This window comes from Oncorhynchus gorbuscha, linkage group LG11, assembly GCF_021184085.1.
Source record: "Oncorhynchus gorbuscha isolate QuinsamMale2020 ecotype Even-year linkage group LG11, OgorEven_v1.0, whole genome shotgun sequence".
Classification (NCBI taxonomy): Eukaryota; Metazoa; Chordata; class Actinopteri; order Salmoniformes; family Salmonidae; genus Oncorhynchus; species Oncorhynchus gorbuscha.
In genome coordinates, this window is record NC_060183.1 from 70153521 (window position 1) to 70178539 (window position 25019).

Consider the following 25019-nt stretch of genomic DNA (forward strand, 5'->3'; position numbering starts at 1 on the left):
TAGGAATTTAAGTCTCGATTGATACCTACTCAATCTTTCTAGCCTAGCTATCGGTCTTAGATCTGGAGACAAGGTGAAGTTATTAGCATACATTATTTTCACCCCAAGAAGATTGTTGTTCACACTACCTTAAGGAGTATTCTATGTTGAAACCTTTACCCCGGCCGAGCCGAGTGAGGAAGGCTCTCCGACTGGCTCCCATCTTTCTCTCCAGGAGATAGATGACAACCCCGGGAAACTTGCTGGTCCTGTCACCGCTGCTGTCGCTTGTAACGGAGCAGTTCAGTTTCCTGCGCTTTAAAGGGACCATATTTGTTGGCAGACTCGCTCATCTGTCTATAAAAACGACAACAGATACATGAACAACGGTTCATAATTCTCACTAGTGTGCTTCTTCTTCCGTAAGGTTTTATGGCAGACTACGCCTATTGATGTATTGCCGCCACCTACTGTACGGATAGTGACAATATAATGTTATGCAATATTAACACATTGCCCCTTGAATTGACCAGTATCTTGGGCTCCCGACTGGCGCAGCTGTCTAGGCACTGCATCTCAGTGCAAGAGGTCTCACTACAGGCCCCGGTTCAAATCCAGGCTGTATCACATCCGGCCGTGATTGGGAGTCCCATAGGGCGGCGCACAATTATTTAAATAATATTTTGTTCTTAATTGACTTGCATAGTTAAATAAAGGTTAAATTTAAAAAAGTGTGCTGATGTCTTGCTACCACGATGAGATATACATGTCTCATCAAGTCAATTTTGGACAACCACCTTCTGCAGCAATTGCAACACTAAAAATAGTTCCGACGGGGAAACAGGAAGTGCCCTTCCCACCACGCGCCCATGTGGTCAACATAAGAGTTCGCGTGGGTTTATCCTTGTACGTCGAATTAATCACATGTAATGACCCGCATGGCAAATGTCTAGCTAGAAACCAATACACTTTTATTTTAATTTGAAATAAAGCAAAACAAGTATACAGAAATGTAGACCGAACTGTTGTAACAAGTTTCAGCTGTTTCAAGACGAATCATCAACATAATATATGAAACACTCCGCGCTAGACCCCATTACACTGATGTTTGCAATTTGTGACTCGTTCTAAGAACACTTTCTTTTGTGGTATTTCAAGCAAGCTGCCACATTTAATGGTATTTATCTAAAACACCACAAGCGGTTTAAAGTCCTCCCTTTTCAATCGAGTGAAAAAGAGGTGATCATATGATCATTAGCTGGTTACTTCCTCAAACTTTCTCAGACGTCTCTTCCCTCGTGACCAGCAGCAGTGTGACTTGCATTCTGTCCGTGCCCTCCCCCGGTCCATACGTGTTTTCATATGTACATTGCTTCGCCTAGAGCAGAAAACCAAAACATTGCGCTATAACAGTGAAGCGGTAGCCAGCTAACCCATGGCAAGTTCGGAGGCAAGAACCAGACAAAAGAAGCGACAACGAACACCGAATGGAGGAGTGCGCGCAGCATTGTTTCTCGCGCTGTTTACCTGCACGCTCAGGTGTTCGGAATGCGAAAAACCGAGCAATATCGTCTTGATTTTAGCGGATGATCAGGATGTGTACCTCGGGGGAATGGTGAGTAGTTCTAGTTTGGCTGGGTTTGTTAATAACTAAATCGAGTACGTTTTGTGCGTAAATCAAACGTATTAATGTTAATGAATTGAAACGGTATAATGTGTAGGCTAATATAATTGTGGTGGTCCTCTGCTATAGCCAGGCCTATAGTTGTTATGGTGGGCTGACGGTGTTTTGAATTGAAGGGAACAAGCTTGATCCACTCACTGCCATTTTCATATCCCACTTTCCAAACGTACATTACGTGGCTAAAGACCTATATGTTGAGGCAGAGGGCAATAACATTGTGCGACATACAGAAGCCCACATTGTAGCAGTGACATTCAACAAAATCAAAACCATGGTCTATATATAGGTTATAGGACTATTCATATATTTTCTATCATATGGTCATCATGCTACATGCTTCTTGTGTTGGGTAGTCTATTAAAAGTATGAGAAATAGGCTACCGGATGTTTCAACCTAAAACATTTTATATCAACCTGGACCAAAACAGGATGTCTAATATTTTTTCATCTTCCTAGTGTTTCGGATTGAACAAAAGTGTGATTTAAGATTTCATGTTGAGATAAAATAAACCACTTCTCCATTTCGTGCTTCTCGGTTCAACAGACACCTATGAAGAAAACCAAAGCCTTGATTGGAGATGCTGGAGCCACCTTTTCAAATGCTGTGAGTACCCGAACAGCTTCACATCAACAACATGGTACTCGAACCTGAACCTGTCAGTCAGTCCAACACCTAAGCCATGACACTGAGATTCCAATTGCTGGAGTTTCACTAAGGTTTTGAGATGTCCCTAATCTCTCTTCTTATTTCTCCCTCCCCCTCTCTCCAGTTTACAGCGACCCCGCTGTGTTGCCCCAGTAGGAGTAGTATCTTAACGGGGCAGTACCCCCATAACCACTCAGTGAGGAACAACTCCCTGGATGGGAACTGCTCCAGCCCTCTGTGGCAGAAAGGACCAGAGACCACGGCCTTCCCTGTCTACCTCAGCAAACAGCATTACCAGACTTTCTACGCTGGGAAGTACCTCAACCAGGTAACACACACACTTGGGCTGGGAATTGCCAGGGACCTCGCACTTTTATTTCCTTGTGGAAACTAAAGTGCTGAAACCCTATTGGCTCACTATTTATGAAGAAGATTGAGAACAGAGAAAGTTTTGGTGCAGGTACAGCCGACCTAGCGCTAGCTAACGCTTCCTAGCAAAAATAAGTAAATATACATTACCAGTCAAAAGGTTGGACACGCCTACTCATTCAAGGGTTTTTATTTTTACTGTTTTCTACAATATTGAAGACACCAAAACTATGAAATAACACATATGGAATCATGTAGTAACTAAAAAAGTTTGAAACAAATCAAAATATATTTGAGGTTTTTCAAAGTAGCCACCCTTTGCATTGATGACAGCTTTGCACACTCTTGGCATTCTCTCAACCAGCTTCATGAGGAATGCTTTTCCAACAGTCTTGAAGGAGTTCCCACATGCTGAGCACTTGTTGGTTGATTTTCCTTCACTCTGCGGTCCAACTCATCCTAATCCATCTGAATTAGGTTGGGGAATTTGGGGAGGCCAGGTCATCTGATGCAGCACCATCACTCTCCTTGGTCAAATAGCCCTTAGACAGCCTGGGTGTGTGTTTTGGGTTATTGTCCTGTTGAAAAATAAATGATAGTCCCAACTAAGCGTAAACCAGATGGGATGGCGTATTGCTGCAGAATGCTGTGGTAGCCATGCTGGTTAAGTGTGCCTTGAGTTCTAAATATATCACTAACAGTGTCACCAGCTTAACACCATCCCAACTCTTCTTCCATGCTTCACGGTGGGAACAACACATGCGGAGATCATCCGTTTTGCTACTCTGCGTCTTACAAAAACACGGCGGTTGGAACAAAAATTCTCAAATTTGGACTCATCAGACCAAAGGGCAGATTTTCCACCGGTCTAATGTCCATTGCTCCACATGGCAAGCGGTACCGGAGCACCAAGTCTATTTGACAGGACAATGACCCAAAACACAGAGCATAAGACTCCCGAACAGGTAATCAAATGGCTACCCGGTCTATTTTCATTGTGTACCGCCACTCCCCCCGCCAACCCCTCCTTTATGCTGCTGCTGCTCTGTTTATTATCTATCCATAGTCACTTTAACTATACATTCACGTACATATTACCTCAACTAGCCCGACTAACCAGTGCCCCCGCACATTGGCTACCCAGACAATTTTTTTTTTCTTCTCAAATCAAATTTTATTTGTCACATACACATGGTTAGCAGATGTTAATGCGAGTGTAGCGAAATGCTTGTGCTTCTAGTTCTGACAATGCAGTGATAACCAACAAGTAATCTAACTAACAATTCCAAAACTACTGTCTTATACACAGTGTAAGGGGATAAGAAATATGTACATAAGGATATATGAATGAGTGATGGTACAGAGCAGCATACAGTAGATGGTATCGAGTACAGTATATACATATGAGATGAGTGTGTAGACAAAGTAAACAAAGTGGCATAGTTAACGTGGCTAGTGATACATGTATTACATAAGGATGCAGTCGATGATGTAGAGTACAGTATATACATATGCATATGAGATGAATAATGTAGGGTAAGTAACATTATATAAGGTAGCATTGTTTAAAGTGGCTAGTGATATATTTACATCATTTCCCATCAATTCCCATTATTAAAATGGCTGGAGTTGGGTCAGTGTCAATGACAGTGTGTTGGCAGCAGCCTCTCAATGTTAGTGGTGGCTGTTTAACAGTCTGATGGCCTTGAGATAGAAGCTGTTTTTCAGTTTCTCGGTCCCAGCTTTGATGCACCTGTACTGACCTCGCCTTCTGGATGATAGCGGGGTGAACAGGCAGTGGTTCGGGTGGTTGATGTCCTTGATGATCTTTATGGCCTTCCTGTAACATCGGGTGGTGTAGGTGTCCTGGAGGGCAGGTAGTTTGCCCCCGGTGATGCGTTGTGCAGTCCTCACTACCCTCTGGAGAGCCTTACGGTTGAGGGCGGAGCAGTTGCCGTACCAGGCGGTGATACAGCCCGCCAGGATGCTCTCGATTGTGCATCTGTAGAAGTTTGTGAGTGCTTTTGGTGACAAGCCAAATTTCTTCAGCCTTCTGAGGTTGAAGAGGCGCTGCTGCGCCTTCTTCACGACGCTGTCAGTGTGAGTGGACCAATTCAGTTTGTCTGTGATGTGTATGCCGAGGAACTTAAAACTAGCTACCCTCTCCACTACTGTTCCATCGATGTGGATAGGGGGGTGTTCCCTCTGCTGTTTCCTGAAGTCCACAATCATCTCCTTAGTTTTGTTGACGTTGAGTGTGAGGTTATTTTCCTGACACCACACTCCGAGGGCCCTCACCTCCTCCCTGTAGGCCGTCTCGTCGTTGTTGGTAATCAAGCCTACCACTGTTGTGTCGTCCGCAAACTTGATGATTGAGTTGGAGGCGTGCGTGGCCACGCAGTCGTGGGTGAACAGGGAGTACAGGAGAGGGCTCAGAACGCACCCTTGTGGGGCCCCTGTGTTGAGGATCAGCGGGGAGGAGATGTTGTTGCCTACCCTCACCACCTGGGGGCGGCCCGTCAGGAATTCCAGTACCCAGTTGCACAGGGCGGGGTCGAGACCCAGGGTCTCGAGCTTGATGACGAGCTTGGAGGGTACTATGGTGTTGAATGCCGAGCTGTAGTCGATGAACAGCATTCTCACATAGGTATTCCTCTTGTCCAGGTGGGTTAGGGCAGTGTGCAGTGTGGTTGAGATTGCATCGTCTGTGGACCTATTTGGGCGGTAAGCAAATTGGAGTGGGTCTAGGGTGTCAGGTAGGGTGGAGGTGATATGGTCCTTGACTAGTCTCTCAAAGCACTTCATGATGACGGAAGTGAGTGCTACGGGGCGGTAGTCGTTTAGCTCAGTTACCTTAGCTTTCTTGGGAACAGGAACAATGGTGGCCCTCTTGAAGCATGTGGGAACAGCAGACTGGTATAGGGATTGATTGAATATGTCCGTAAACACACCGGACAGCTGGTCTGCGCATGCTCTGAGGGCGCGGCTGGGGATGCCGTCTGGGCCTGCAGCCTTGCGAGGGTTAACACGTTTAAATGTCTTACTCACCTCGGCTGCAGTGAAGGAGAGACCACATGTTTTCATTGCAGGCCGTGTCAGTGGCACTGTATTGTCCTCAAAGCGGGCAAAAAAGTTATTTAGTCTGCCTGGGAGCAAGACATCCTGGTCCGTGACTGGGCTGGGTTTCTTCTTGTAGTCCGTGATTGACTGTAGACCCTGCCACATGCCTCTTGTGTCTGAGCCATTGAATTGAGATTCCACTTTGTCTCTGTACTGACACTTAGCTTGTTTAATAGCCTTGCGGAGGGAATAGCTGCATTGTTTATATTCGGGCATGTTACCAGACACCTTGCCCCTGATTAAAAGCAGTGGTTCGCGCTTTCAGTTTCACGCGAATGCTGCCATCAATCCACGGTTTCTGGTTTGGGAATGTTTTTATCGTTGCTATGGGAACGACATCTTCGACGCACGTTCTAATGAACTCTCACACCGTATCAGCGTATTCGTCAATATTTCCATCTGACGCAATACGAAACATGTCCCAGTCCACGTGATGGAAGCAGTCTTGGAGTGTAGAGTCAGCTTGGTCTGACCAGCGTTGGACAGACTTCAGCTTGGGAGCCTCTTGTTTTAGTTTCTGCCTGTAGGCAGGGATCAGCAAAATGGAGTCGTGGTCAGCTTTCCCGAAAGGGGGCCGGGGCAGGGCCTTATATGCGTCGCGGAAGTTAGAGTCCTGCATTGTGTCCTGCCAAACCCACCCTTTACGCTGCTGCTGCTCTCTCTTTATCATCTATGCATAGTCACTTTAACTATGCCTACATGTGCGTATTAGCCCGACTAACCGGTGCCCCCTTACATTGACTCTGTACCGGTACCACCTGTATATAGCCTCCATATTGACTCTGTACCGGTACCACCTGTATATAGCCTCCATATTGACTCTGTACCGGTACCACCTGTATATAGCCTCCATATTGACTCTGTACCGGTACCACCTGTATATAGCCTCCATATTGACTCTGTACCGGTACCACCTGTATATACCCTCCATATTGACTCTGTACTGGTACCACCTGTATATAGCCTCCATATTGACTCTGTACCGGTACCACCTGTATATAGTCTCCATATTGACTCTGTACCGGTACCACCTGTATATAGCCTCGATACTTTTATTTTCACTGTCATTTTATTTTTATTTTTATTTTTGTATTTCTTTACTTATCTATTGTTTACCAAATACCTTTTATTTTTATTTTTTAGGGCTTGTAAGTAAGCATTTCACTGTTGGTTAGGGCTTGTAAGGAAGCATTTCACTGTTGGTTAGGGCTTGTCAGGAAGCATTTCACTGTTGGTTAGGGCTTGTCAGGAAGCATTTCACTGTTGGTTAGGGCTTGTCAGGAAGCATTTCACTGTAGGTTAGGGCTTGTCAGGAAGCATTTCACTGTTGGTTAGGGCTTGTCAGGAAGCATTTCACTGTTGGTTAGGGCTTGTCAGGAAGCATTTCACTGTTGGTTAGGGCTTGTCAGGAAGCATTTCACTGTTGGTTAGGGCTTGTCAGGAAGCATTTCACTGTTGGTTAGGGCTTGTCAGGAAGCATTTCACTGTTGGTTAGGGCTTGTAAGGAAGCATTTCACTGTTGGTTAGGGCTTGTAAGGAAGCATTTCACTGTTGGTTAGGGCTTGTAAGGAAGCATTTCACTGTTGGTTAGGGCTTGTAAGGAAGCATTTCACTGTTGGTTAGGGCTTGTAAGGAAGCATTTCACTGTTGGTTAGGGCTTGTAAGGAAGCATTTCACTGTTGGTTAGGGCTTGTAAGGAAGCATTTCACTGTTGGTTAGGGCTTGTAAGGAAGCATTTCACTGTTGGTTAGGGCTTGTAAGGAAGCATTTCACTGTAGGTTAGGGCTTGTAAGGAAGCATTTCACTGTAGGTTAGGGCTTGTAAGGAAGCATTTCACTGTTGGTTAGGGCTTGTAAGGAAGCATTTCACTGTAGGTTAGGGCTTGTAAGGAAGCATTTCACTGTTGGTTAGGGCTTGTAAGGAAGCATTTCACTGTAGGTTAGGGCTTGTAAGGAAGCATTTCACTGTCGTATTTGGCGCATGTGACAACTTTGATTTGCTCGTGTTTCTTGGCCCAAGTAAGTCTCTTCTTCTTATTGGTGTCCTTTAGTAGTGGTTTCTTTGTAGCAATTCGACCATGAAGGCCTGATTTATGTAGTCTCCTCTGAACAGTTGATATTGAAATGTCTGTTACTTGAACTCTGTGAAGCATTTATTTGAGCTGAATTCTGAGGCTGGTAAGTCTAATGAACTTATCCTCTGCAGCAGATGTAACTCTGGATCTTCCTTTCCTGTGGCGGTCCTCATAAGAGACAGTTTCATCATAGTGCTTGATGTTTTTTGCGACTTGAAGAAACAAAACATTTCTTACAATTTTCCGACTTGACTGACCTTCATGTCTTAAAGTAATGGTGGACTGTCATTTCTCTTTTCTTATTTTAGCTGTTCTTGCCATGATATAGACTTGCTCTTTTACCAAATAGGGCTATCTTCTGCATACCACCCCTACATTGTCACATCACAACTGACTGTCTCAAGCGCATTAAGAAGAAAATAAATTCCACAAATTAACATTAAACAAGGCACACCTGGTAATTGAAATGCATTCCAGGTGACTACCTCATTAAGCTGGTTGAGAGTATGCTAGTAGGGTGCAAAGCTGTCAAGGCAAAGACTGGCTAATTTGAAGAATCTCAAATATAAAATATATTTAGATTTATTTAACACTTTTTGGGGTTACTATATGATTCCTTATGTGTTATTTCATAGTTTTGATGTCTTGACTATTAAATATGAGTAGGTGTGTTCAAACCTTTGACTGGTACTAACTTACATATATACGTGTGTGTGTGTGTGTGTGTGTGTGTGTGTGTATACACAATAGACAGATGTGGGAACAACTGACAGTCTAACTAGATGACATGACAGATGATGACATGCATGTAGTGTGTGTGATGGGGGGAGAGATAAAGGGGGGAAATCAATAGTTACATATTGCAATAATATTGCGATATGTAACTATTGTCCCCCCCCTTTCTTCCCCCCCATCACACACACTACATGCATATCATCATGTGATGCTTCCCTAGCTGTTAATTGATGTGGTCATATAATCTGTGCATGAATCTACCACTGCTTCTTCCTCTTTTCGGCTGGACATACTGACGTGTCATGTCATTTTAACCCGGTTGTTCAGCAGGCTCAACCTGAGTTAGTCTAACTTCTGCCAAGATCATCAGATCTATGAATCACCTCAATCACCTCAACTTCCAAACTGTATCAACAGTTCTTTATTATAGAAAAAGTAGTAAATATGTGCAAATTCTTGTGGTGAAATCAGTCTCTTTTTGGCTTCATGCATTTCCTTCCCCAGATCCATCTGTAATGTCATCTAGTTAGACTGTCAGTTGTTCCCAACCCTGCTTCACATGTCTGTCTGTAGCACTATGTCACATGTTCCTCTCTCTCCTCAGTACGGGAAGAAGGAAACAGGAAATGTTGGCTATGTTCCCCCAGGCTGGGACCAATGGCATGCACTGGTAAGTCCTGTACAGACACATGATATATTCGTGTATGATGATGATGTCACAGCTGTGTTGATCCTTTTGTGTGTTTGTCGTTGCAGATGGGGAACTCTCAGTACTACAACTACACTCTGTCAGTCAACGGTAAAGAGGAGCAGCACGGAGACAATTATGAAAAAGACTACCTCACAGACCTCATAGTAAGTCCTCAACACATACAACTGTGTGGGTGTGTGCCCTGTGTGGTTGGGTGTGTATAACCCCCGTGAGACGTGATGCGGTATAACCCCTGTGAGACGTGATGCGGTATAACCCCTGTGAGACGTGATGCGGTATAACCCCTGTGAGACGTGATGCGGTATAACCCCTGTGAGACGTGATGCGGTATAACCCCTGTGAGACGTGATGCGGTATAACCCCTGTGAGACGTGATGCGGTATAACCCCTGTGAGACGTGATGCGGTATAACCCCTGTGAGACGTGATGCGGTATAACCCCCGTGAGACGTGATGCGGTATAACCCCTGTGATGCGGTATAACCCCTGTGAGACGTGATCCGTGAGACGTGACGCGGTATAACCCCCGTGAGACGTGACGCGGTATAACCCCCGTGAGACGTGATGCGGTATAACCCCTGTGATGCGGTATAACCCCTGTGAGACGTGACGCGGTATAACCCCCGTGAGACGTGACGCGGTATAACCCCCGTGAGCTGATGCCTCGTTGATGCTGGGGTTCTATCCAGGGTCATTCTTCGGTGTGTTTGATCAGCTGCAGACCCTTTTTGATGACAGATACAGAGATCACTTCCCTGAGAGGAATGTAGATTCTGAGAGGAGCTGTGCTTATCTGGACACTTTACACAGATGATAGCAAAAACCTGTCCTTCTACAAACACGTACATATGTTTTCCTACCTTTTTTGTGGGGACCACAAATTAATTTCCATTCTAAATCTATTTTCCCTAACCCTTAAACCATCCGCATGCTCCCCACCCGAAACAGTTTGCGCATATTTGGGGACCATATTCAATAATTTTTTATCTGTAAAAGCAGGGTGTCTGCAGAAAGCTGAGTATCTTGACTATTGACCTGTGCCTTAAAATCTTTGGTTTGACTTACTACCATATGTGGGTATACAAATGTATAAGGGCAGGCCGAGCCAATGACCTCATTTCAAGATGGCTGCTACCTACATTCCGGGTATAGCGTTGTGAAGCATAAATTGAATAAACACAGAATATGTTGATTGACACTGAAAGCGGGGACTCACAGATCATGAGGATATCTTATGTCTGCCTGTGACCTACCGTTATTGATCACCAGCCCAGAGAGTCACAATGTTTACTTTACACAACATTTTCACCAAACAGCAAATATCTTATTTGTCTGCCTGTGACCTACCGTTATTGATCACCAGCCCAGAGAGTCACAATGTTTACTTTACACAACATTTTCACCAAACAGCAAATATCTTACAAGGTAAGCTTTGATTTGGTCTGTGTTTGAGCTAAAGCTACATGGGTGGTATCAAATGAATCCTTAGGTTGATAGGAACAAATCTAGCCTATTGCCATGTTATGCAATTATGTATGATTTAATGGCAACATCGACTGTCCACAAGCTTTGAATAAAATACTGGTTGGACTCGGATCAGGGTAACAATTTGGACAACAAGGATTTCGACTCGGCCAACGAAGATTGCTTTCTCAAAGGATTGGATCCACTGTTAGATCTGTAAGTAAATCATTTTCATGACTTTATATAGCTAACTTAATATATGTATTTCATTTTTTATAAATTGTCTGCTTTTTGTGCTTTGGATTAGGGTACATAGGCATATAACAAGTCATTCCAATGTCATATAATTCCAAAGTAGTTATTGTCTGTTTCATATTAGTTTCCTGTTTCATTCTTGTAACTTTAGAGAGGCCATTAAACTCTCATGGCCATTGTTTATTTGTGGTTCTCACCTTTGCCTTTGTCTCCAAAGTGTGTGTGTGTGTGTGTGTGTGTGTGTGTGTGTGTGTGTGTGTGTGTGTGTGTGTGTGTGTGTGTGTGTGTGTGTGTGTGTGTGTGTGTGTGTGTGTGTGTGTGTGTGCTTCACACCTTCTATGTGAGTCACTGTACAGATAGTTTAGGCTTGGTGTTTTTACTTTACAGTAATGTTCTGTAAATTATCAACTAATTCTGTGTGTCTTACTATAATATATCTCTTTATTTGATTCACCACAGATGATGCAGAGGATTTGGATGATGACGTTTGGGAGCCACCCCTCCCCAGTAAGCGCCCCCGCCGGTCAAGGTCCCCCCCCCCCCCCCCCATGTCTGGTGGTTCTACATCCAATTTTTAATAGACCTCTTGAAAAATAAAATACGGGCTTGTGGCACCATTCATACTAACAGAATCGGTTTCCCCAAGACCAAGGTAAACAACATGACAAAGACAGTGGAGAGGGGGACCATACGTTGGATCAGGACTAACACGCTGCTTTTTATGAAATGGAAGGCCACTAGGGCAGTAACCATGCTCACAACACAGCATAAGGCCTTCAATAACGATCATGTCTCAAGGGTGAAAAAGGAAGAATGTCCCCATTTCTGTGAAGGACTACAATGCCAGCATGCTAGCATGGGGGGTGTCGACCTATCTGATGCTCCTCCACAAGACCAGGAAGTGGTAGACTTTTTGTTAACTTTGTGGACATTGCTACAGTAAATGCTTTCATTCTCCACAAGCAAAAGGTCAAACCCCTCTCTCCCAGTTGGCTTTCCAAGAGCAGCTGGTGTTGGAAATTGCTAAATTGGGGGCCCAAAGCAACCTCCCAATCGTCACAAGACCCCCCACGCAAGGTGAGTGCCACTATCCAACATGCATGCCAAAAGACAAAAGGAAGAACTGAAAGTATTTTATTTTTTATTTTTATATTTTTGCACCTTGTAACCAACACGTGTAATCAACTTTGTTTGATAAGACATTATTATATATTTATGTACACTAGCAGCCAAAAGTTTGGACACCTACTCATTCAAGGGTTTTTCTCTATTTTGACTATTTTCTACATTGTAGAATAATTAGTGAAGACATAAACTATGAAATAACACATCGAATCATGAAGTAACAAAAAAAGTGTTTAACAAATTAAAATATATTTTCTATTTGAGATTATGCAAAGTAGCCACCCTTTGTCCTTGATAGCATTGCACACGCTTGGCATTCTCTCAACCAGCTTCACCTGGAATGCTTTTTCAACAGTCTTTGAGGTCCCACATATGCTGAGCACTTGTTGACTGCTTGTCCTTCACTCTGCAGTCTCTCAATCCCACTTTTTTTCTGATATTTTTCACTTGTTGTGGAAGCCATCTGATGTGTTTCCAGCTCTGGGCATCAATAATTCACACGGATGGCTTTCAAAATAAAACAAATAAAAATGGTTATTTTGTGCGTGCTTGATCTTGTGTATTCTGAACTATGTAAGGGTGTATATGACACAGGATGTTGGTGGCACCTTAATTGGGGAGGATGGGATGGTGGTAATGGCGGAATTAGTGGAATGGTAAATATATCAAACACATGGTTTCCATGTGTTTTAATGCGCTCTGTTCTAGCCATTATTATGAGCCGTCCTCCCCTCAGGAGCCTCCACTGGTATGCAAGCACACTCGTTCGGTTTTGCCTACCCGAACTTGGCAGGAAGCCTAGCGGTTACGAGCATTGGGCCACTGACCGAAAGGTAGCTGGTTTGAATCCCAGAGCCGGCAAAGTGGAGCACGGTAAGGCAATTAACCCCCAACAAACTGTTCCCTCTCTGATTGAGGGGTTGGGTTAAATGCTGAAGACACATTTCAGTTGAATGCTTTCAGTTGTGCGACTGACTAGGTTACCCCTAATGAGCGACAGACGGTAGTCACAGCCTGTTAGGAAAGAAAAACTTTGGCCATAGTGTGAAAATGAACCTTTTAGCTCTATACAGTTAAATACTTTAAAAACATTGAATCATCACAACCACTTACATGTATCTTACGTTACCTTACCTTCACCCCACCTTTCCGTACCTTACCTGTACCCCACCTGTACCATACCTGTATCTTTCCGTACCTTACCTGTACCATACCTGTATCTTTCCGTACCTTACCTGTATCTTTCCGTACCTTACCTGTAACTTACCTGTATCTTTCCGTACCTTACCTGTACCATACCTGTATCTTTCCGTACCTTACCTGTTCCTTACCTGTATCTTTCCGCACCTTACCTGTACCTTACCTGTACCATACCAGTATCTTTCCGTACCTTACCTGTTCCTTACCTGTATCTTTCCGCACCTTACCTGTACCTTTCCGCACCTTACCTGTATCTTTCCGCACCTTACCTGTACCTTACCTGTATCTTTCCGTACCTTACCTGTACCTTACCCGTACCTTACCTGTATCTTTCCACACCTTACCTGTATCTTTCCGTACCTTACCTGTATCTTTCCGCACCTTACCTGTACCTTACCTGTATCTTTCCGTACCTTACCTGTACCTTACCCGTACCTTACCTGTATCTTTCCACACCTTACCTGTATCTTTCCGTACCTTACCTGTATCTTTCCGCACCTTACCTGTACCTTACCTGTATCTTTCTGTACCTTACCTGTATCGTGCCCAACCGTACCTTCTTTTTTATGTGTATTTTATTACGGATCCTCATTAGGCAATTACATACAAAATAAAACGGTAGATCACACAACACGTTATTACACAGTACAATACCACAACATATCTAAAGTACCAAATCCATAATACAGCAATATTACAATGTACGAGTGTGTCTTCACAGTCTGCACTGTTCCATAAGGTGTAGTTTTAAAGAATCTGATTTTATTGCTTGCATTTTTTATTAGCTTTTATTTTTTTATTCATGAGTTACTTGATGTGAAATAGTTCTTTGCTGCTCTGTTCTGGCCAACTGTAATTTGCCTATGTCCCTCTTAGTGGCACTTGATCATGTGACTGGGCAGTAGTCCAGGTGCAACAACTAGGGTATGTAGGACTTTGGTTGATAGTGATGTCAAGAAAGCAGAGAAGCACTTTATTATGGACAGACTTCTCCCCATTTTAGCTACTGTTGCATCAATATGTTTTGACCAGGACAGTTTTACAATCCAGGGTTGCACCAAGCCGTTTAGTCTCCTTCAACTTGCTGAATTTCCACATTATTCATTACAAAACTTAGTTGAGGTTTAGTGAATGATTTGTCCCAAATACAATGCTTTTAGTTTTTTAATTTTATATTTCGGACCATCTTATTGAACAGTTAATGAAATGGCTACACATACTATTTACATTGACCCCCTTTATTATATATCTGTTTTATTTGGGAAAATGCAAGGTACTGATGGCAATGTTTGTTTTTTATTTTTGGTGGGGATTCTCTCTTGCATTCTTCTTGTGCGTGCCTTTACTTCTCACAAGGGAACAACCAAACTCTGTGTGGCTTTGAATGTTGCCAGGTTTCTCGTGGGCATTGATTTGCTCAAGTTTGCGTGGATATAAAGGATGTGCCCTGGGGAATGCCTGACTCTACCTAGATTATGTTGGAGAGGCTTCCATTAAAGAACACCGTCTGTTCTGTTAGATGGGTAACAAGATATAGCAGCAGATGTAAAGCCATAATACACATTTTTCCAGCAGCAGATTATGATCCATGTCAAAAGCTTCACTGAAATCAAACTAAACAGCTCGCACAATCCACTTATCAATTTCCTTCAGCCAATCATCAGTCTTTTGTGTAAGTGCCATACATGTTGAGTGCTCTTCCCTATAAGCATGCTGAAAATATTGTTAATTTGTTTATTGTGAAAAGCATTGACTCTGGCGCAACACCATTTTTTTCCAAAAGTTTAGTAAGGGTTGGTAACGTGCTGATTCGTCAGCTGTTTGAGCCAGTAAAGGGTGATTTGCTATCCTTGGGTAGTGGAATGACTTGCTTCCTTACAGGTCTGTAGGCGTAGATGAGAGGTGGTAATATAGTCCGTTATCATCCTCAGTAATTTTCCATCGAAGTTGTCAGACCCAGATGGCCTTCCATTGTTGTTTTTCACCTCTTCCATGCTCACTTTATGGAATTCAAAATTACAATTATTGTCTTTAATAATTTGGTCAGTTATGCATGTAGGTCAGAATTTTGTTGTTGGCATGTCATGCCTAAGTTTACTAATCTTGCCAATGAAAAGGTAGCTATCTGGAGCAGCCAATGAAAAGGTAGCTTTCTGGAGCAGTTACCTCACCCGTACCAAAATATGCAAAAGGGGAGTTTCTTTATTTTGCATATTGTGTGTTGTTAATGAGTGATTATTCTCCGGCAGTAGTCTTCTTACCTATGTGTGTCTGCATGTATATCCCACCCCTGGTCATGTGACTTGGTAAACTTTCTGCTTGGCTTACACTTTGAAAGGGTGAAACGGTCTCTTAACCCATGGTGAATCAGCTCCACAGGCACTTTACTTTAAAGCTTCAGTTTAACTGTGTTTATGTATGTAAGAAATGCCTGTTTCTTACACATGTCAATGAAAGGATCTTGATCTTCTCTGTAAGAGTTTGGTAGCTGACAATGTCACAATTGATGCACATGCTTAAATGGGGCCGTGAGTTGTGATTCTAGGTGGCCAGATAGCTACCAACAATTACAAACTGTGATGTGGGGAATCATAGTTTCATCTTGTTCTTAATACCATGTCTTGTTTGGAGGTATTTTGACTGATTTCATGTCAATGCTAATATGGCAAAAATATCTAGCTGGCTAGCTAACCAACAACCGTAACGATGTGTTTGAGACAAAAGTGCTCATTGTGCAAATGTATTTATGTTTTCAATAACCATTGGAGATGAAATATAGTTTAAATGTCAACAACCCAGTCTGTTTAATTTGAAGGAATATTATGCCAACTTCATGATTAACAAATTTATTCTGTATTTAAACGTTTAAAAACATGCATGTACAAATGGTGCGACATCTACAATTAGTTTTCTAAAATGTAACACCTTTTGTGATCATAAACCTAGAGCCGTATGACGGAAACTCTGTGCCTCAGAGGAAAAATTAAACAATTTGTGTAGAGCTTTGCTATTGGTTGGTTCTGATAATTTCCAAGTAGGAATTTTATCCCCCCCTAACCCTACCACTCCTCCTAATTGGAGTAAACTAAGCGACAACAACACTTCTATTTCCAGCTTATACATACATACTATATGCAGGTTACGGACACAGTCTATTTTACAATAGTTATCTTTTGTGTGTTTTTAGTCCCATCCTTCAGCTACCCTCGACAACTCCCATCTATCTCTGAAGACCATCCATTTTTTATTTCTATTTGCCATATATTTTTTAACTTTGCTGTGATGCCCCATAGTTGCGCACACGTCGGTTTTGTTGCTAAACAACCAACCCGTCTGCTGTTTTAGATGCATATTTTATACAGTGCATTTGGAAATTATTCAGACCACTTGACTTTTTCCAATTTTTGTTACCTCACAGCCTTATTCTAACATTTATTTAAATAAAAAAAGACTTGAAATTGAGCTCAGGTGCATCCTGTTTCCATTGATCATTCTTGAGATGTTTCTACAACTTGATTGGAGTCCACATCTGGTAAATTCAATTGATTAGACATGTCTATATAAGGTCCCACAGTTGACAGTGCATGTCAGAGCAAAAACCAAGCCATGAGGTCAAAGGAATTGTCCGTAGAGCTCCGAGACAGGATTGTGTTGAGCCACAGATCTGAGTAAGGGTACCAAAATATTTCTGCAGCATTTAAGGACTCTAAGAACAACACAGTGGTCTCCATAATTCTTAAATGGAAGATGTTTGGAACTGGCAAGGCTCTTCCTTGAGCTGGCCAATCGTCAGGGAGGTGACCAAGAACCTAATGTGAACTCTGACAGAGCTCTAGAGTTCCTCTGTGGAGATGGGAGGACACTGATCTCTACAGCACTCCACCAATCATGCCTTTATGGTAGTGGCCAGACGGGACAACCCTAAGCACACAGCCAAGACAACACAGGAGTGTCTTCGGGGACAAGTCTCAATGTCCTTGAGTGGCCCAGCCAGAGCTTGGACTTGAACCCAGAGAGACCTGAGAACAGAGGTTCAGCGACGCTCCCCATCCAACCTGACAGAGCTTGAGAGGATCTGCAGAACAGAATGGGAGAAAATCTCCAATTACAGGTGTGCCAATCTTGTAGTTTCATACCCAAGAAGACTCGATGCTGTAATCGCTGCCAAAAGGTGCTTCAACGAAGTACAGCTTAAAGGGTTTGAATACTTAAGTAAACGGTACCGGAGTGCCAAGTCTATGTCCAAGAGGCTTCTAAACTGCTTCTACCACCAAGCCATAAGCCTCCTGAACATCTAGGCAAATGGCTACCCAGACTATTTGCATTGCCCCTCTCGCCCTCTTTACACCACTGCTACTCTTTGTTGTCGTCTCTGCATAGCAACTTTAATAACTCTACCTACATGTACATACTACCTCAACTATCCGGTGCCCCCCTGTATATAGTCTCATTATTGTTATTTTACTGCCCCTTTAATTACTTGTTACTTTTATCTCTTGTTCTTATTCATATTTTTTTTAAACTGCATTGTTTGTTAGAGGCTTGTAAGTAAGCATTTCACTGTAAGGTCTACGTACATACAAATCATTAAAATCCAGACAGAAAATATTTACACAAGAAGCAATCTAATATCACACACAGTCAACTCTCCGTCGTTTAGTTTAGTTCACCATTCTGCGATTCTCACTGTTAATAAACATCAGGCGTTTCAACACAACGGCTCTTATCATTTGATCTGATCAGTCAACGCCAATTTTTTTCCCCCTAAAATAATCTAGTATCATTTTCATTTCAATCCAATAAGCAAAAGAACTATAAAAAGAACTGTACCAATCTTCATGTTAAACTACTTTTACAAATTAAAAGCAGGAAGAAAAATAACTACTATATTTACATGAAACTCCCACATGACTTTGTCTAGAAATCTTCTGAATCGCCACAACAGAATTAATTAATTGTTTAGGTTCTGACCTATTGTGACCTGTTGTATTCGGCACGTGACCAATAAAATTGGATTTGATATTTCAGTTGAATTTTTAATCAATTTGCATAAATTTCTAAAAGTTTTTCTTTGTCATTATGGGGTATTGTGTGTAGATGAGGGGAAAACACAATTCAATACATAATAGAATAAGACTGCAATGTAACAAAGGGAAGAGGGAGCGGAAAGTCAAGGGGTCTGAATACTTTCTGAAAGCACTGTACGGATATTTTCCAGGAATGTTCATTTAGTAGCTATTTTAGTGTTCACATACATTTATGAAGCATACAGTTTTTTTTTTGCCAGCACCATGCTCCAATACACTGATCCATCTGAACCAGCACCATGCTCCAATACACTGATCCATCTGAACCAGCACCATGCTCCAATACACTGATCCATCTGAACCAGCACCATGCTCCAATACACTGATCCATCTGAACCAGCACCACGCTCCAATACACTGATCCATCTGAACCAGGACCAGAACTAAGTGTGTAATGTTTCACAGATGTGTTGTGCAACTCTTGTCTTGGTTCCAACTCCTCCAGTTCATTACACGGCCGGTCTGGTTTTGTTTTGTCCGCCACCACTCCGACTAGTTGTCTCTGGATGCCTGAGAGGAGTTGTCTCAACGTTCCAAAAATATATTCCCCCAGTCTTGTTTGGGTTCTAACTACTATAAGTTACAGTTTTTAGTTTAGTTTTTCATATAACAAAAGCTCATCTGTCTGTGTTGTGATTGTTAGGATTTGAATTAAAGCACCTGATTTTAATCTTTGCTCTCTCTCTCTTTAATGCTATCTCTTTCCACTACCTCTCTCCTTCGTCTCCAGTTGAACAGATCTCTCCATTTCCTGGATGACAGGAGTCCCCAGCGTCCGTTCTTCATCATGTTGTCCCCTCCCGCCCCTCACTCTCCCTGGACCGCCGCCCCTCAGTATGAGAAAAACTTTACAGATGTCAAAGCCCCCCGGGATGGTAGCTTTGACAAACCCGGGAAGGATAAACACTGGTTGTTGCGCCAGCCTAGCAACCCCATGCCCAGCACCACCCTAAACTTCCTGGATAATGCCTACAGGAAAAGGTACAACAGCCAATCAAATCATCCTGAAACACTTTTCATAATACACCCAGCTAATCAAATCACTGTACTCCATCACAATAAACCTCTCGTAATACCTGGATACAATTGTAGCAAAATACAAAATAGTTATCATCTCAAGTCTCTGATTTTCCTGTAATGGTTGTAATTCCCCTCCCGTACTGCAGGTGGCAGACCCTGTTGTCAGTGGACGACATGGTGGAGGCTCTGGTCAAGAAACTAGAAGAGCTGAAGGAGCTCAACAACACCTACATCTTCTACACTTCTGACAATGGCTACCACACCGGTAAGTGTGGGTGTATGTGTCTGTCTGCCTGCTAAAATTTGGTATCTGTTTGTTTCACACCTGCAGTGACCCCCTTCCTGTGGTTGACGTAACAGTTCAACTTCACAGCTCGACTTCACAACAAACAGACACCTAGTATCATCTTCACATTTGTCAGATTATTAAAAGCTACGCTTGGGAAGTGTAATGAAATCCCCAGTTTTCTGTATCAGGATATGTCACCACTCTCAACAGAAATGTTCTGTAGTAATGTATTCTAGTGGCATTCTGTTATTCTGTGCCTTTTATGTTCTCTGTCTTCCAGGTCAGTTCTCTCTGCCCATTGACAAGAGACAATTGTACGACTTTGATATCAGGATCCCTCTCATGGTACGTGGGCCAGGCATCAAACCCCAACAGACACTCCCGGTGAGTCCCTAGCTCCATTTATCTATCTATCAATCCACTTATTATCCATCAACCACACATCCATCCATGCTCTCATTCCACTTTTCCATCCATACTTATGTGTGTGTGTCTTCCTCCAGGCCCCGGTGTTGAACATAGACCTGGCTCCCACTTTTCTGGACATCTCAGGACTCAACCTCTCCTTTGTTAATATGGATGGACAGTCCTTCCTCTCTCAGATGGTGAGCTAAATGTCTGTCTACCACTATCTTTTGTCTCGGGAGTGTTTTGGATTGACAGTCCTTCCTCTCTAATGGTCAATTAGGTTACTTATTGTTCTCTCTGTCCATTTATCATCTTTGTCTGTCTGTGTGTCTGCAGGTTATCAATACACCTCTATGTAATAGTCTGTCCATCTGACTCTGTCTCTTTGTAGGCCCCTGAGCTGCGTAACGGTACAGCTCGCCCCTACTTCCTGGTAGAGTACACAGGAGAGGGACACCTTGACCCCGACCCCGCTTGCCCTAAACTGGGCCCTGGTCTGTCAGTGAGTTACCCCTTTACAATATCATTGTTACCATTTACAATGAACTAATGTAATTGCCCTGTTCCCCTTCCCTTCATAACCATTGCTCCTACCCTTCACCAGCAGTTGCCTGACTCTTTAAGTACTGTACATTATTCCTGTAGTAGAGGCAATAGTCCCACTGAAGTGCAGCTCTATGTCTTGGAGGAATGCAAAATGTCTCTCTTGTTCTTCTTTGCTCCAGCAATGTTTCCCAGACTGTGTGTGTGAGGATGCCTACAACAACACCTATGCCTGTGTTAGGACCCTGGTTGAACACAACCTGCAGTACTGCGAGTTTGCAGACACTGAGGTGTGTGGGCATGTGCATTTGTTATGTTTTTATGACTTACAGTAGCAGTTTTGTCTGTTAGTAGTTTTATGCAGAGCCATATATGTAAAGACTGTATATGGCTCTGTTTTATGTACCGTTTTAAAATTAACTTTGGAAGTGTACTATCTAGCTTATTTAGTACATGTCTAGTTTCTATGGATTTTAATGAGTAATTGACCTCTCAATCTGTTTTCTCTCTTGCTTTTTCTCTCTCTCCTCAGTCATTTGTTGAGGTATATAACTTGACCTCTGACCCACACCAATTGGAGAACATTGTTAAGAAGGTTGACCCCACCCTCCTCCAGGCCATGAACCAACGGCTGATCAAGCTGCAGTCATGCGAGGGCGACAGCTGCCGCGCCACCAAGATATAACCAGTCACACTGCAAGCAGGGTGGGACCATAGCCTAGTGCCAACATCCAATCCCAAATTTACCCCATAGCCCCTTATCCATATGCAACCAAATGTAGATCTGAAAGGTATTAACAATATGCGATGAGCTTGTTTGAGAACATACAAAACGCCTCGAAAGCAGCAGTAGGTGACGGTTGGGAGGTACATCTTTGACCACAATGTTGGACACCATCAGAGGTTTTCCCAAAGCACGGCTCATATCAATATGGCTGTCAATGTTTAGAAAATCACAATAGAATATGAAAATAAGGTCCACATGGATATATTTGGCACGATATTCACCAGATTGCTTGTGGCATAATGCTCCTTTTTTAGATCTACACAAGTGCTTAGGAGCGAGGGCTAGAGAGGTCGATTTGGGATTGGACAAATGTTGTCTGAGTATAATTAGCATAGTGAGCACTGTTCCACCTGAACTGTGCTGATGTTTCACTCTGTGGATGGACTAACCCAAACTCTCTACCTACCCTCAGTCCATCTACATACTGTGATGTTATTGTGTTGGCAGGCATGTTGCACTGTATAGACTCCTTGGGTGCGTTCCAGAGACACATTTTACATGCAGATGATGATGATAATTTAGTGGGTGCTTATATTTGTCCTATTTCACTCATTGTATTATACGCATGTGTGAATTAGAATTTAAGGAACCACATCAGTATGTTCTAATAAGAAAATATATGCAGAAAATGTACCATTATTATGTTCTTTATATCTGAGTACAGGGTCTGGCATCCAATCAACCTTTTTCTCACTAGCCAGAGCCAATCAGAAGTCAGTGTCATAACCACCGAAAGGAAGCGGTTGCAATAGCAATGTAGAGGTTTTGACCCAATTTAGCCCAAGGTTTCCCGGAGTAGGATGAAGTTGTCCCTGGACACCGATCTGTTATCCCCCCCCCTCCCCTCTCAATGCTTTTTACCATCAATCCCATTTAGCCAACCTGCCTTTCCCCTTGCTTTATGGTCTTGTTCACACTGTGGGTGGCGAAGTGGCTACTTCTCGCCCAATGGATTGATTTCCCTGTTTGCCACTCGCTGTATGTATGGAGCATAAGGAAGACGAGAGCTGTGTTTTACATTTGTCTGAGCACTTTTCCAGGGAAAGAGAGGTGAAAGAAGGGAAAACTGAATGAGCCTGTTCCTACAGAATGTGAGCCCAGAGGACAAGTGGTATTTGTCCTATCTTTGCTGTTTGTGTGCCTCCCAACCTGCTTCACAATAAGCTGTACTTTCTTCCATTTAGTGTGCACTTGTTGATTTTGTGGATTTCAAAGTAAATTACTGGTATTATAAGACATTAACTCCCTTTAGTCCATGTCTATACTGATCCAATGGTATTAAATGTATGGGAAGGAGTGTACAAGTGCACACTTTAGAAGAACAGATTGGGACATAGGCAAGGTGTCTGAGAATGTGAAGTTTACTGTCTGTGTAAACAAAATGTTCTACAATGAGTGATACAATCGGAGTATTTACCATTACAGCCATGAGACCCTTTTTTCCCAAAATCCAAAGGGACATTTTCCTAGATGTAGATCAGACAAATGTTATATTCGTGTGGAATTGTTTTGAAAAATCAATGTGGCCTTACAGACAGGAATATATCACTGATATTTAAGGGAATTGTTCATACTCTAACCTTTGATATGGACGAAGATGATGTAATCTGTGTGCCTTGTCTTTTTGCACTGAAGCAGCGTTTTTAATGCTTTGTTCAATGTGACCGCATCATGAGAAATCAATAAATGAAAAAGCATTCCACTGAGTTTTTCATAAGTCCATTTAACTCCAACACATGATTTACAAGTAGTGAATAGTTCTAGACTGGAATCCAATTTAAAGAGGAGATGGAAAAACAATGGGGCCTGTTCAGGAGGGTGCAATGTGTTACAGAATGCTCTGGAAAATGTATGGTCTGGCTGTCAGTACCAGCACCTATGGAGCACATACCTACCACTAACTACGTGGGTTTGAATCTGACCCAATGCCTATTTGTGACACGCTTTCCTACCTTTCTCGCTTCCTTCTCCTTAAAAAGATAAATGTACTATGTTGGAACAGATTGTCTGCCGTGTAGGATAGAGACTCGTGTCACTTTTATACATTAGATTTATTTTCACTAAGTTGACGTTTCACCTGAAGACAACACTATCTGGTAGTCTATTCCTACTGTGAAGAGCCAAGGCACACACTCAATAGTTGGTTTCCACACACTGTAGATAGAGATTAATAGACTCATTAAAATACCATTTATTTTTTACAACTGTACGGTGGTGAGTTTCCCCAAAATAGTCCTGTATGACAAGTGGGGGCGGCAGGGTAGCCTAGTGGTTAGAGCGTTGGACTAGTAACTGAAAGGTTGCAAGTTTGAATCCCCGAGCTGACAAGGTACAAATCTGTCATTCTGCCCCTGAACAGGCAGTTAACCCACTGTTCCTAGGCCGTCATTGAAAATAAGAATTTGTTCTTAACTGACTTGCCTAGTAAAATAAAGGTTAAAAAGTATTAAGTCAAATCTGTTAGCAATTTCTGTCTCAGAGGTACTTGTAGACAGCCTTATCCTCCAGGGTCTGTCCCTCCATCTTAACAGGACACTTGTAGAAGTGGGAGAGCAGTGTTTCCGTGTAGCCAATCAGGAAGTAGAACTTCTGTAGCATCAGCATGTTGCCTCGTCGCTTTATCACAATCTCATTGGCCAGGCAGTTATGGAAAGTTCCGAAGAGGAAACGTCGTACAAACACGTCTTCCACATGCTCCTCTCTGTAGGTTACCTAGGAGATAAAGAACGGGATGGAGGGAGAAAGGTTAGGTCTCCTTTGACACACAATGATCAAGTTGGTCAGCATTTCTATCTGATCACTATGGTTAGTCTGTAACAGCCCAGCGTATTGACAGTAACTTTGTTAATAGCTATACACCGAGTTATCTTGTACAAGGTCAGATAAGTGGGGGAAACTAGACAGTGACTCACTAGTGTGCTGTGAGAGCCAGCTTGCGGTGTCCTATGTGGTGGGGGTGGAGTGCTTGCTCATATGTTAGTGGTCGGTCTCCTTTCCCCACCCGAATACGAGCTGCACGATTCTGACAACACAAAAGGGAAAGTACCAGATCTTTTTAGCAGCCAGTGAGTGAGCTAATAGTCAATGTCTTTAATCGTCAGGTTGAATACATACCTTGCAGCATGCTGCAGTGACATGAAGTGCTCGTGTTGCAGAGTTGTTGTATATCGAAGTGCCGACTCTGGCAAGCGCGTTCTGTGGGGCAAAGGTGTGAAAACAAAGACGCGAGCAACAGCCAAGTAACATTGGCTAACGTTAGATGCTATATAATTGGCTAGCCAGAAACACGCTATTTGTCAAAGCCTCGCCCACGTATCAAAACAACTGGTCACCGTTAGAATATATCACAACACTTTAAAGTAGAATAATCTCAAACCGTTATTGAACAAATTATTGAACGAATGTCAAAATGTTTGTCACCGATATCACACTCTTGACAACTCAAGGAAGCAGACATTTTGACTGATCAAAGGGTTTGTGGGAAGAGACAGACATTAGTCGTTCTCATTGTATCAAGATGTAA

The 25019-nt window shown here is 42.8% G+C and overlaps 3 protein-coding genes across 5 annotated transcripts in view; 1 reads left to right on the forward strand and 2 right to left on the reverse strand.

Annotated features, from left to right (window-relative positions):
- polm (polymerase (DNA directed), mu) overlaps positions 1-1267 on the reverse strand; it is a 15638-nt gene extending 14371 nt beyond the window's left edge. Inside the window, exon 1 of one of the 2 annotated variants that reach the window (XM_046290278.1) lies at positions 129-1267. In XM_046290278.1, the coding sequence (XP_046146234.1) occupies positions 129-310 (182 nt within the window). In that variant the 5' untranslated portion in view covers positions 311-1267. The remainder of the gene's footprint in view (positions 1-128) is intronic. The other variant, XM_046290279.1, reaches the window with a different exon arrangement.
- gnsb (glucosamine (N-acetyl)-6-sulfatase (Sanfilippo disease IIID), b) lies at positions 1147-23198 on the forward strand. The gene is made up of 12 exons (XM_046290280.1): positions 1147-1594; positions 2208-2267; positions 2434-2637; positions 9212-9277; positions 9364-9462; positions 19180-19430; positions 19616-19734; positions 20039-20142; positions 20262-20363; positions 20558-20668; positions 20892-20999; positions 21242-23198. The coding sequence occupies exons 1-12, from the start codon at positions 1415-1417 to the stop codon at positions 21392-21394; spliced, it is 1557 nt and encodes a 518-aa protein (XP_046146236.1). The 5' UTR covers positions 1147-1414; the 3' UTR covers positions 21395-23198.
- A 1-nt stretch (position 23199) lies between these two features.
- On the reverse strand, positions 23200-24976 carry LOC123989344 (28S ribosomal protein S24-A, mitochondrial-like). 2 transcript variants are annotated; one of them, XR_006830555.1, is made up of 3 exons: positions 24611-24966; positions 24409-24518; positions 23200-24208 (listed from the first exon to the last, which is right to left on the reverse strand). XR_006830555.1 is itself a non-coding variant. In XM_046290282.1 (2 exons), exons 1-2 carry the CDS (start codon positions 24740-24742, stop codon positions 23972-23974), a joined length of 369 nt encoding a protein of 122 aa, XP_046146238.1. In that variant the 5' UTR covers positions 24743-24976; the 3' UTR covers positions 23200-23971. The 2 variants fall into 2 exon arrangements, 1 of the variants encoding a protein (XP_046146238.1); XM_046290282.1 differs by lacking the exon at positions 24409-24518 and having other exon boundaries at positions 24611-24976.
- Between the last annotated feature and the right edge of the window lie 43 nt (positions 24977-25019).

Coding starts and splice junctions, on each gene's coding strand:
- gnsb (XM_046290280.1), top strand. CDS start 1,415: ATGGCAAGTTCGGAGGCAAGAACCAGACAAAAGAAGCGACAACGAACA. Junction 2,268..2,433: donor GAGCCACCTTTTCAAATGCT/GTGAGTACCCGA, acceptor CCCTCTCTCCAG/TTTACAGCGACCCCGCTGTG. Junction 2,638..9,211: donor CTGGGAAGTACCTCAACCAG/GTAACACACACA, acceptor CTCTCTCCTCAG/TACGGGAAGAAGGAAACAGG.
- LOC123989344 (XM_046290282.1), bottom strand. CDS start 24,742: ATGTTACTTGGCTGTTGCTCGCGTCTTTGTTTTCACACCTTTGCCCCA. Junction 24,209..24,610: donor TCACTGCAGCATGCTGCAAG/GTATGTATTCAA, acceptor TTTATCTCCTAG/GTAACCTACAGAGAGGAGCA.